The sequence below is a fragment of the Oncorhynchus mykiss genome, chromosome 10 (genome assembly GCF_013265735.2).
Source record: "Oncorhynchus mykiss isolate Arlee chromosome 10, USDA_OmykA_1.1, whole genome shotgun sequence".
Taxonomy (NCBI): Eukaryota; Metazoa; Chordata; class Actinopteri; order Salmoniformes; family Salmonidae; genus Oncorhynchus; species Oncorhynchus mykiss.
The window spans coordinates 23,898,811-23,912,640 of record NC_048574.1 but is presented as its reverse complement, the minus strand read 5'-3'; the positions used below and the strand labels follow the sequence as shown (position 1 = coordinate 23,912,640).

Here is a 13,830-nt window from a genome sequence, read left to right as displayed (position 1 = left end):
TGCAACAGTTCGGGCCGACTGGCTCGTTGAAACTAATTTGCCCGAATTTTACATAATTATGACATAAGATTGAAGGTTGTGCAATGTAACAGCAATATTTAGACTTATGGATGCCACCCGTTAGATAAAATACGGAACGGTTCCGTATTTCACTGAAAGAATAAATGTTTTGTGTTTGAAATGAAATTTTTATTATATTATAATTAAGTCTATGATTTGATATTTGATAGAGCAGTCTGACTGAGCGGTGGTGGGCAGCAGCAGGCTCATAAGCATTCATTCAAACTTTACTGTGTTTGCCAGCAGCTCTTAGCAATGCTTGAAGCACAGCGCTGTTTATGACTTCAAGCCTATCAACTCCCGAGATTAGGCTGGCAATACTAATGTGCCTATTAGAACATTCAATAGTCAAAGGTATATGAAATACAAATGGTATAGCGAGAAATAGCCGACGCGACATAATTCATATAATAACTACAACCTCAAACTTCAAAACTGGGAATATTGAAGAACTGGGAATATTGAACCACCAGCTTTCATATGTTCTGAGCAAGGAACTTAAATGTTAGCTTTTTTTACATGTCACATATTGCACTTTTACTTTCGTCTCCAACACTGCGTTTTTGCATTATTTACAACAAATTGAGCATGTATCATTATTTATTTGAGACTAAATAGATTATATTAAGTTACAATAAAAGGGTTCATTCAGTGTTGTTGTAATTGTCATTATTACAAATATATAATATATATATATATAAATAAAAATTGGCCGATTAATCGGTATATGCTTTTTTTGGTCCCCCAATAAATCGGTCTTGGTGTTGAAAAGTCAGAATCGGTCGACCTCTAGCATACACCAGATTAAACAAAGAGGTGGAGTCAAATGACCACTGTCTTCATGAACTGTGTCATCAGAAAAGACTAAGACTGGGATATACACTCGAAACAACACCACCGTTTTCATTGCAATATCAATATATTGTATCACAACCAAGGTTGGAACCTTATCTACCACCACAGCACACCAGACGGTCCAACATTTTAGGAAAACATAGCAGCACCACAGTGCTCTGCTAAGTGTCTGATTACCTGGATTGTGCCAAAGTCCACATTCTCGTAGTGGAAGTGGGCGCACTCAGCCAGCATGGGGAAGTGGCCTTTGGTGAAGGACAGTCTGAAATACAGAGACGGACTGTGGTTAGGATGAAGGCCTTAGGCCTAGGGGTCTGATAGATAATGAAGAGAGTAAATGAAGAGGGAGGGTGGAGAAGAAGAAAACAGAGTACAAGAGAGGGGAGGAGAAAGAGGGCAAAAATAGATAAAATCCAGTAGAAAGGGCAAAATTGAAGGAGAGCGGGAGAGAGAGACTGAGAAAGGGACATGTGTGAGGGACACAGATAACAAGAGTGAGGAAGAGACAGAAAGAGATGTAGAGTGATAGCTGAAGAGAGAAAAAGGTTGCAAGAGAGAACAGGGTGCGAGCCGAAAGAGAGAGAACAAAATGGAGAGAAAAAGGATGATCGATAGAGAGAGATGTGTAGCAGATGTGAGGAGTTAAGGCGGTATCAGAAGGCCCATAGCAGGGTAAGTCTACTCGGTCAGATGGTCCACTCACTTCTTGACGTTCTTGACCTTCATGCTGGCCGTGCTGCTGCAGGAGCGCAAGAGGGGCTCGGCGCTCAGCTCGGGGACCTCGGCACTCCGCGCCTGCATGTTGGAAAGGAAACAGACACACTCGTCAATACATGACCTGTGACTTCACCTCTGACAAACAACTCCATATGAGTTGACCTGCATGCGAGAGAAACCTAGGGACAGTGCAAACCAAAACAAATTTGTTCAAAGAAACAATTCCAGGATGTAGTGACTGTTGTCAAAGTAGCTACTTAATATTTTTGTATTTTTCATGTTAATTGGATAGAGACAGTGAAAGAGTGGGAGAAAAGTTAGGAGAGTGTATTAGAAGGGCAGTCGGTTGGATTCAAACCTACCAAAGGCAAGACCACTCCAGGCCCCTACTAGCTACGTTTGACCCAACATGGTAAAGTCTGACCCCTGACAGAGTCTAATCTGTGACCAAGTGAGATTAAAACGCACTTGACAACATTACAGCAAGTCATCCTGTGTGGCTAAAGTCAACAAGGGAAAACAGAAACACCAAGCTAACAGAGAGAGAGAGACCTAAAGAGCAGGAACCCAGACTTAAAAGAAATGGGAAATACAGACATTGTCATCCTACAAGAAACATGGTATAGAGACCACTGGTTGCTCTCTAGGTTACAGAGAGCTGGTAGTCCCATCCACCAAACTACCAGGTGTGAAACAGGGAAGAGACCCAACTCACTATTACATTAGTCAAAAAAGGAACATTTTAAATCTGTATAGAATTAAGAAGGAAATTATCTCAACAGAGAAAAATGTCCTCATGTGTGCTACCTGTATCCCCCCACTTTAACAATGACAGCTTCTCCATCCTAGAAGGGGAGATCAACCATTTCCAGGCCCTGGGACGTATTAGTCTGTGGCAACCTAAATGCCAGAACTGGACAGGAACCTGACACTCTCAGCACATATGGGGACAAACACCTACCTGGAGGTGACAGTATTCCCTCCCAAATATGCCCCCCAGGACACAACTATGACAAAACAACCACCAAAAATGGGTCGCAGCTCTGTCGCACACTGGGTCTGCACATAGTCAATGGTAGGCTTCAAGGGGACTCCTATGGTAGGTACACCTACAGCTTAACCCTTGGCAGTAGTACTGTAGACTACTTTATCACTGACCTCAACCCAGAGTCTCTCAGCGAGTTCACAATCAGACCACTGACACCCCTATCAGATCACAGCAAAATCTGTCTACCTGAACAGAGCAATACTTAATCATGAGTCATCAAAGCCAAAAGAACTGCACAATATTAAGACATGCTATAGATGGAAGGATAGTAGTGTAGAAACCTACCAAAAAAAACAATTAGGCAACAAAACATTCAATCCCTTTAAGACAACTTCCTGGACAAAACATTTCACTGTAATAGTGAAGGTGTTAACCTTGCAGTAGAAAGCCTAAACAGTATATTTGACCTTTCGGCTCCCCTATCAAATCTAAAAATGTCAAGCGGACAAGAAGATGAAAAACAATGACAAATGGTTTGATGGAGAATGCAAAAACCTAATAATTATTATTATTTATTTATTTTTTCTTAAATCTATCCAAACAAAATCATAAAGACCTAGAAAACCTGCATCAACACCTTCAGGTAGGCTAGTGGTTAGAGTGCTGGGCCAGTCACCGAAAGGTTGCTAGATAGAATCCCCAAACTGATAAGGTCAAAATCAGTCGTTCTGCCCCTGAAAAAGGCAGTTAACCCACTGTAACTTGCCTAGTTAAATAAAAAAATAAAAAATACATTCAAATAAAATAAAGGGTGAATCACTAAAACAATAAAGAAATACACTACAGAAAAAAAGGAACATCACGTAAGAAAGTAGCTCAACGTAATTGCGAATCCATAGAATCTAACAATTTCCGGGAAAATTGGAACACACTAAACAAACACCAAGAGTTATCTATCCAAATCAGAAATGTGAGAGTTAACCACTTCTCCAATCTTTTTGGCAGTAGAACTAACAGCAAAAACATGATGCCTCACGAGTGACAAACAAAGGCAAAGTCATCTCATGCTTTGATGATTTCAAAAAAGCTTTTGACTAAATTTGGCACAAGGGTCTGCTATACAAATTCTTGAAGTGGTGTTGGGGGGAAAACATACGACATTATAAAATCCATGTACACATAGTGTGCGGTTAAAATGGGCAAAAAACATTTATTTCCACAGGGCCGTGGGCTGAGACAGAGATGTAACTTAAGCCCCACCCTCTTCAACATATATACAGTTGAAATCGAAGTATACATACACTTAGGTTGGAGTCATTAAAACCCGTTTTTCAACCACTCCACAAATTTCTTGTTAACAAACTATAGTTTTGGCATAGTTTGTGCATGACAAGTCATTTTTCAACAATTTTTTACAGATTATTTCACTTATAATTCACTGCATCACAACTCCAGTGGGTCAGACATTTACATACACTAAGTTGACTGTGCCTTTAAACAGCTTGGAATATTCCAGAAAATTGTGTCATGGCTTTAGAAGCTTCTGATAGGCTAATTGACATCATTTTAGTCAATTGGAGGTGTACCTGTGGATGTATTTCAAGGCCTACCTTCAAACTCAGTGCCTCTTTGCTTGACATCATGAGAAAATCAAAAGAAATCAGCCAAGACCTCAGGGAAAAAAAGTGTAGACCTCCACAGGTCCGGTTCATCCTTGGGAGCAATTTCCAAATGCCTGAAGGTACCACGTTCATCTGTACAAACAATAGTACGCAAGTATAAACACCATGGGACCACGCAGACGTCATACCGCTCAGGAAGGAGATGCGTTCTGTCTCCCAGAGATGAACGTACTTTGGTGCAAAAAGTGCAAATCAATCCCACAACAACAGCAAAGGACCATGTGAAGATGCTGGAGGAAACAGTTACAAAAGTATCTATATCCTCAGTAAAACGAGTCCTATATCGACATAACCTGAAAGGCTGCTCAGCAAGGAAGAAGCCACTGCTCCAAAACCGCTATAAAAAAAGTCAGACTACGGTTTGCAAATGCACATTGGGACAAAGATCGTACTTTTTGGAGACATGTCCTCTGGTCTGATGAAACAAAAATAGAACTGTTTGGCCATGATGACCATCGTTATGTTTGGAGGAAAAAGGGGGAGGCTTGCAAGCCGAAGAACACCATCCAAACCGTGAAGCACGGGGTGGCAGCATCATGTTGTGGGGGTGCTTTGCTGCAGGAGAGACTGGTGCACTTCACAAAATAGATGGCATCAGGAGGAAAATATGTGGATATATTGAAGCAACATCTCAAGACATCAGTCAGGAAGTTCAAGCTTGGTCACAAATGGGTCTTCCAAATGGACAATGACCCCAAGCATACTTCCAAAGTTGTGGCATAATGGCTCAAGGACAACACAGTCAAGGTATTGGAGTGGCCATCACAAAGCCCTGACCTCAATCCTATAGAAAATTTGTGGGCAGAACTGAAAAAGCGTGTGCGAGCAAGGAAGCCTACAAACCTGACTCAGTTACATCAGCTCTGTCAGGAGGAATGGACCAAAATTCACCCAACTTATTGTGGGAAGCTTGTGGAAGGCTACCCGAAATGTTTGACCCAAGTTAAACAATTTAACGGCAATCCTAACAAATACTAATTGAGTGTATGTAAACTTCTGACCCACTGGGAATGTGACGAAAGAAATAAAAGATTCTCTCAACTAAAATAAAGTGGGGATCCTAACTGACCTAAGACATGTGAGTTAGCATAGGTCCCGAAGACATTTTTACTAGGATTAAATGTCAGGAATTGTGAAAAACTGAGTTTCAATGTATTTGGCTAAGGTGTATGTAAACTTCTGACTTCAACTGTGTCAACACATTGGCAAGAGCACTAGAACAGTCTGAAGCACCTGGCATCAACCTACTAGAATCTGAAGTTAAATGTCCAATGTTGGCTGATGATCTGGTGCTTCTGTCCCCAACCAAGGAGGGACTACAGCAGCACCTAGATCTTCTGCACAGATTCTGTCAGACCTGGGCCCTGACAGTAAATAATGGTGTTCCAAAAAGGTCCAGTTGCCAGGACCACAAATACAAATTCAAATCTAGCCCTAGAGCACAAAATCCAGCAAAGAGCCATTCAATTCTACAACCACCTAAAAGTAAGCGATTCCCAAACCTTCAATAACAAAGCCATCACCTACAGAGAGATTAATCTGGAGAAGAGTCTCTCTCCTAAGCAAGCTGGTCCTGGGGCTGTGTTCACAAACACAAACAGACCCCACAGAGCCCCAGGATAGCAACACAATTAGACCAAACCAAATCATGAGAAAACAAAAAGATAACTTGACACATTGGAAAGAATTAACAAAAAAACAGGAGCAAACTAGAATGCTATTTGGCCCCAAACAGAGAGTATACAGTGGCAGAATACCTGACCACTGACACAGTCCAAAATTAAGGAAAGCTTTGACAATATACAGACTTAGTGAACATGGCCTTGCCACTGAGAAAGGCTGCCGCTGGCAGACATGGCTCTAAAGAGAAGACAGGCTATGTGCACACTGCCCACAAAACAAGGTGGAAACTGAGCTGCACTTCCTAACCTCCTGCCCGATGTATCACCACATTAGAGACACATATTTCCCTCAGATTACAAAGACCCACAAATAATTAAAAACCAAATCCAATTTTGATAAACTCCCATATCTACTGGGTGAAATATTAGTGTGCAATCACAGCAGCAAGATTTGTGACCTGTTGCCACAAGGGCAATCAGTGAAGAACAAACCCCATTGTAAATACAACCCATATTTATTTATTTTTCCTTTTGTAGTTGAACTATTTGCAAATCATTACAACACTGTATAAAGACATAATGACATTATTATTTTGTGTACCGTTTACTGTTCATTTTTTATTTAACTTTTGTTTATCTATTTTACTTGCTGTGGCAATGTAAACACATGTTTCCCAAGCCAATAAAGCCCATTGAGAGAGAAGAGAAAGTTTGGTCTCTTTCTAGCTGGTTGCAGACAAAAACCGGGAAGGCAATAAGCAGATAAGCATGATTGGCAATGAGGTCAGAGACAGGAGCCAGGTGGGCCGGTGTACAGATAGCATCATGTCAGGCCTGCAGTAGCTGTGAACGGGAATGTAGAATCGCTTAGCCTGTGTGCCAGTCTCTTTCTATTCTTTCTGCTTTAGCCGACTCCAATGTTATTGCTGTTTGGCATCGAAAATGATTCTGCTTAAGCAAAAACAGAGTGACAAGCAGGCTATTAAGAACTACTCGGAGCAGACAAACCCTGGTAGCAACCTCTTCAGTGCTTCCCCAAGGGGAGAGGCTTATCAAGTCTAGCTAATACATTCTCAGAGGTTCAGCTGTACCTATAAAATATTCAACTGTGTCTTGAAGAAGGCGAGGGCTCATCAAGACTTGCTAAATAAAGGAATACAGTGCAGGTGTTGCCAAATTTCACCTGGTTTGTTGGATATTATGCAGTCACCTATGTCGAATTAAGTGACGATGAATGGGAAGGATTCTGCTTATGTATTGCATTTAGGCATTATCCACATATATTTATTGACTAACTACTGGTAAATGACTTAGTCAATAACTTGCAGCATGTACATTTATTCATGTAGGTCTATTTTTTATAAATTGTACTTTCATTTAACCACTGAAAACACATTCTCTTTTGCAATAAGACCAAAACAATGTTCTGTTAACAATGTGCCCTCAGTCAATCGTTGTGGCACGTCGAGAGCTTGGCAGACTTATTTATCGATTCATCCTCTGAATTGCAGCACACCACTGCCTGCCACGCATGTCGGCTCCTGCCATTTGGGCACATTGTAACAGCTAACGCTAACTAGCTTAGCATTTTTTTATCAAATCAAATTTGATTTGTCACATGCTTTTGTAAACAACAGTTGTAGACTAACAGTGAAATGCTTACTTATGGGCACTTACCAGCAATGTAGAGAAAGAAAAAAAAGAAATTGAAAAATAATAAGGAATACAATAAATCAAGACAATGTCCCCAACCCACAAGAGAGATTTATTGCGTGTAATTTATTCACACATCTAGGCCCCTTTTAAAAGCTGCTCCCTTCATAATAACATAATAAAACATCTAACAAACAGCAGACATGCCACGCCTTTAATGTTTCAAAAGTGATCAATATTAATTAGCTGGAACGAGATGAAAGTTCACCCCATTCTCTTTGTAGTGTACTTCTTTTGACCAGGGCCCATAGGGTTCGTCAAAAGTAGAGCACTATATAGGGAAAAGGGCGCCATTAGGGACCCAGTGTGTCTTCTCCACTGTATCAAATTTTTGTGGTTCCAAAGTGCGAGTGGTGGGGGACATGTCATGTTACCATGGAGACAGCCCCATTTCAGATAGCACCACTGATGCTGCTGAATGCAGCTCAGCTGGAGAGAAAAAAGAAGCTGGGCTTGGATGGTGTTGAAATAACTGAATGAGTTTAGGTACCATATGATTAATGGAGACTTTGGTACATTGAGATAATTACACAAAAAAATGGAGTGCTTGAATATGACAAGGATTACATTAATTTATTAATATAATAATTTGATTAATATTGAATAAATCTGATTTAAGTGGTTGGTTTAAACAATACAATATCTTCATTAAAATTCTTCTTAAGTTTAGCCAACATACGTAATTAATGTACATGATATTAAGTGCTGATACATCCCCACTACATTTAAAGTTACTTTACATGATGTACAAGAGAGACAAAATCATAATTTCATGAATGGGAGCCAAGACTGGATGTTGTTCCAGCATTTCAGTTTCATATAATGACATTTCCCTAACAGTTAAGACAGTTAATTTAAGGAGACTGAGATAAGACTTTCCAGAGTCAACGAGCCTTTGAAATGACTAAATAATAAGAAGAGCTTGTCTACGGTCCAATATTATAACACATTATTATTTTCTGAATAAGTGTCAGTGTCACGTTCTTTTATGCTGTCATAACTCATTTTTCTGGTTTTGTTTGTCTTTCAGGTTCTTGTTCATTGTTGAACTCACTGATGTCTGATTGTTATAGTTGATGCACCAAAAAAAGGGGGAGTCTTGTTATTTAAGAGGTTAATGTTTGATTAGCGTTGATATTGTTGGGATCGCTCTAAGCTAGGATGTATTGATGCGTTGTGTGTGTGTGTCATGGAAGCTATATACTGTATGTGCATACAGTGCAATCGAAAGTATTCAGACCCCTTTACCTTTTCCACATTGTCTTACGTTACAGCCTTATTTTGAAATGGATTAAATCAATATTTTTCCTCCTCAATCTACACACAACACCCCATAATGACAACGCGTTAACAGTATTTTACCATTTTCTGCAAATGTATATATTTAAAAAAACGTATTTACACAAGTATTCAGACCCTTTGCTATGAGACTCGAAATTGAGCTCAGGTGCATCCTGTTTCCATTGATCATCCTTGATATGTTTCTACAACTTTATTGGAGTCCACTTGTGGTGTATTTCAATGATTTAGAAGAAGAAGAAAAAGAAACGCACACCTATTAAGACGAGGTGCTGGCTAGCGGAGTAGAAAACTTGAAAATAAAAAGAGAGCCCGCACACTCTAGGAGCTCAGATGCAATAATTTAATTACCAACGTTTCAACAGCCAAGCTGTCTTCATCAGGGTATAATTATTATTTATTATTATTAAACCCTGAAGAAGACAGCTTGGCTGTCGAAACGTTGGTATTTCAATTATTGCATCTGAGCTCCTAGAGTGTGCGGCTCTCTTTTATTTTCAAAATGTCAATGATTGGACATGATTTGGAAAGGCACACACCTGTCTATTTAAAATCCCACGGTTGACAGTGCACGTCAGAGCAAAAACCAAACCATGAGGTCAAAGGAATTGTCCGAGAGCTCCGAGACAAGATTGTGTCAAGGCACAGATCTGGGGAAGGACACCAAAAAAATGTATGCAGCATTGAAGGTCCCCAAGAACACAGTAGCCTCCATCCTTCTTAAATGGAAGAAGTCTGGAACCACCAAGACACCGCCGGGCCAAAATGAGCAATCGGGGAGAAGGGCCTTGGTCAGGCAGGTGACCAAGAACCCGATGGTCACTATGAAGGAGCGCCAGAGTTCTTCTGTGGAGATGGGAGAATCTTCCAGAAGGACAACCATCTCTGCAGCACTCCACCAATCAGGCCTTTAAGGTAGAGTGGCCAGACGGAAGCCACTCCTCAGTAAAAGGCACATGACAGCCCGCTTGGAGTTTGCCAAAAAGGCACCTAAAGGACTCTCAGACCATGAGAAACAAGATTCTCTGTGTCTGATGAAACCAAGTTGCACTCTTTGGTCAAGCATCACATCTGGGAGAAACCTGGCACCATCCCTACGGTGAAGCATGGTGGTGGAAGCATCATGCTGTGGGGATGTTTTTCAGCAGCAGAGACTGGGAGACTAGTCAGGATTAGAGAAGAAACAGTATGAACATTTTATGTCAACTTTTGCAGCCTCGAGCTCATCTAAAAAGCTCATTTTAAAGCAGGGGTCAATGAAACAAGCCATGTGCATGACTCTTTGCCTTCTCTGTGTATCTGTTGATAAGGTCTTCTCTCATTACCCTTTTCATCCCCTTGGTCAGGGATGGCTCTGTATCCTTTTCCACCTGAACATCACAGGTGTTGTGTTCCAGGACAGGCTTGATGGCTGACAGTGTCACTTGTGTCTCTGAGGCAAGTACATCTGTAAACTTGCTTAGAGGTACAAGGAGCTGGCACAGTTGCTCCATGACACTTATGTCGGCATCAGATGCCATGATCCTCTTTCTCCAGCCAGTGTCACACAGACTGGCTGCTGTTGGCTAAGGAAACTCTCAAGGATCTTGTGTCGATCCCCATTGGGTCACAACATCATGGATCAGAGCCTTCTGTGGCATGTTGAGGGCAGCTTGCTTTTCTCTCAGTTCACTCAGTCCAGCTCCGTGAGAAGCCTCGGACCAGATGACGGCAGACCTTGACTGCTGTGTCAACTCTCTGAATTTTCAGAGCCTTTGAGATGGCCAGGTTCAAATTATGGCCAAAGCACCCAAGCCACAGATCTGGGAACTTTTCAAAAGCCTTGATCGTGTTGGTTGCGTTGTCTGTGGTTATGCAGACCAGGTCTTTCTCGTTGATCCCCCACTCTTCCAGCATATTCTCAAACTCTCTGATGTTGTGAGCCGAGTGATCTTCTGGGAAGAACAGTTTCCAGGCAGTTTGATTCCAGTTGCCAGTCTGGGGTGAGGTAATGGATAGTGAAGCTGATGTAGGGTTGACCACCCCCACTTTCACTGGTCCAGAGGTCAGTAGTTGCAGCAAACCATGTACCTTGAACCAAACTTTTTCCAACATAAGCTTTAACCTGGTTGTACAGGTTTGGGATTTCAGTCTTGGAAAATAATGTTTGTGATGGCACTTTGTAGTGAGGCATGGCAACCTTCATCAGCCTCAGAAAGCCAGGACTCTCAACAATTTGAAATGGCATCATGTCCTTTGCAATGTTATATGAAAGGGCTGCCATGAGGTCTTGAGCTTTTTTTGATGTGGGTGCATAAGCAGCCTGTCTTTTTAAATGCTTGCTCGAGTGTCTGTCACAACTGTAGATGAGGGACCAATAGCGTCACTGGGTTTGCCTGCTGCACACCCACTCTGTAAACAAGGGAATAGAAAATTTATTATTATTGGTGGTGTTACATTAAAACATATTATCATCATTCACTCACTCACAGTCTATATTCTGTGTTGCATTTGATTATATGCAATGACCCAATGCACAATTTACATAAATACAAATGAGTCATAATAAGACAGTGATAGTAATTGCAATGAGCCTAACAATTGACATAAATGTATAGGAGTCTATAGTGTTTCTCTGGTTGGAACACTTTTACAAGCAAGTTGACTGCCGGATTTTAAATGAACAAAATATGTTGGTTGAGTGACTAAACTACATAACATGTTATCGTGTGCAATGGTAGGCTGGATACATTACATTTTTAAGAACACTTTTTTTCTGATAAAGACTAGTTCATTGCATCTGCCCAGTTTCAAAATATGACCATATTCCCCAGCTGCTAGCCGTCGTTTTGAAGTAATCGCGGAAAAAAAAATAGGCCTTATTTTTCAACCTATCAGCTCCTATTAGTTCTATTGAGCACCATGGCACCAACTCGCCTTCTGAAAGTTCTATTGCCAGCTTATTGTTCTACGTTGCAATGCCTGCTTCGTTATTGTTGGCAATGAGACCTGCTCACGTTGTTTATAGTTCAAATGTAAACAACAAAAATTACTCATGGAACTCTGAGGCCGTCCCATTGTTTCCTTTGGGGGAATATAGGCATATTTCGTCAAATATCTCCAATATGTATGTTTAGATTTTTTCAAGTCGGACGGCATTTTAATCATTATAATCTACTCTTTATAATTATGTAAGTCTGGGCAGCGATTTTGGTTGTCATCAAATGATTGAACCAAAATACTTTTTGCCCTTTGAACGCTGAGCTCACCCCATTGTTTCCTATGGGTAGGCATGCCGGTCTATTTTGCAAAATATTTCACAATGTGTATATTCAAGTCGGGCAAAATTTTAAAAATCAGGAGAATCTCCTCTTTGTAATTATGTAAGTCTGGGCAGCAAGCTCGTTTGTCATTGATCACTAGACCAGAAATAGTCAGAAGTGTTCATGTTTTCCGTACTTTCTCATTACGCAGACATAAGCACAGTTGACACCATCAAGGTGCGGATGTAACTTTCTACACAAGTTGGGATTTTTTCGCCAGCTTCGTCCGACGAACAGATTGTAGTGGTAAAAAAAGGGATACATTTTTTTGTGCCATTTAGACGAAATGGAACGCTCTGCGAACGTTTGATTCCATTCATTTGCTACGGGATTGCGCTAGTGTTCCAGCTTAGCCAATGGTATTTTGCTGTTTTTCAGCCTTGGGTGAATTTGACTTGTTCTATTGTCCAGCCTATCAATGGGCGAATAGAGTCTGCAGACACACAACGCATACAGCAGCAGAACAATGTGTAGTGTTTTTACAAGAGTAGGTAACACTGCAAGCTTCAGTTCACATCATTGACAAGCTATTAGCAAGTTAGACAGACAAACCATTACATTTCCCCCCATTCCGAAGTCCCCGCATCATGCATTGAGCTAAAAGTTAACTTACCTTGCACTCGCTATAAAGTGGTGGTCACGAAGACGACTCAAGTGATGTCCCCTTTCGTAGCGTTTTTTGTGCATGTTCTGTAAACAGGGTGACCATCTTTGATTAAGTTTCTCTCAGCACTCTTGTAAAACAAAAATATGACCACACTTCAGATTTGGTCCTCTTAGAAGTGTTTTCACACAAAACAAAACCCATGCTGCGTCTCCGTCAGACTGTTGCTAACTTTGGTTGATACTGGACAGTATTTACCGTGAGTTTTTCAAACCGCGGTAATCAAACACGGTTTTAATAATTACAAATTGAAACGGTAATACAAACCGTCAGGAATTTTGATGTGGTTTATCGTGAAAACGTTAACTGTTTCATCCCTAGTCAGAATCAAGGGAAAGATGAAAGGTTCACCTTCCAACAGGTCAACGACCTTAAGCACACAGCCAACACAACGCAGGAGTGTCTTCGGGACAAGTCTCTGAATGTCCTTGAGTGGCCCAGCCAGAGCCCGGACTTGATCCCAATCAAACATCTCAGGAGAGACCTGAAAATAGATGTGCAGCAATGCTCCCCATCCAACCTGACAGAGTTTGAGATGATCTGCAGAGAAGAACGGGAGAAACTCCCCAATTACAGGTGTGCCAAGCTTGTAGCGTCATACCCAATCGCTGCTAAAGGTGCTTCAACAAAGTACTGAGTAAAGGGTCTGAATACTTATGTAAATGTAATATTTCAGCTTTTTTTTTATATAACTTTGCAAAAATTTCTAAAAACCCTTTTTTGCTTTGTCATTATGGGTTATTGTGTGTAGATTGAGAGGGGGGATGTAATACATTTTTGAACAAGGCTGTTACGTAAGGAAATGGGGAAAAAGACAAGGGGTCTGAATACTTTCCAAAAGCACTGTGTGCATATATATATATATATATATATATTACTGCTCAAAAAAATAAAGAGAACACTAAAATAACATATCCTAGATCTGAAT

General features: G+C 40.8%; 1 protein-coding gene across 2 annotated transcripts in view; it reads right to left on the bottom strand.

The window, feature by feature from the left end:
- Nucleotides 1-13,830, bottom strand: part of LOC110533528 (rho GTPase-activating protein 32) — a 227,102-nt gene that overhangs the window by 90,607 nt on the left and 122,665 nt on the right. For both annotated transcript variants that reach the window (XM_036989928.1, XM_021617826.2), the window contains 2 exons: nt 1,619-1,710; nt 1,093-1,177 (listed from right to left, as the gene is read on the bottom strand). In XM_036989928.1, coding sequence (XP_036845823.1) covers nt 1,093-1,177; nt 1,619-1,710 — 177 coding nt within the window. The remainder of the gene's footprint in view (nt 1-1,092; nt 1,178-1,618; nt 1,711-13,830) is intronic.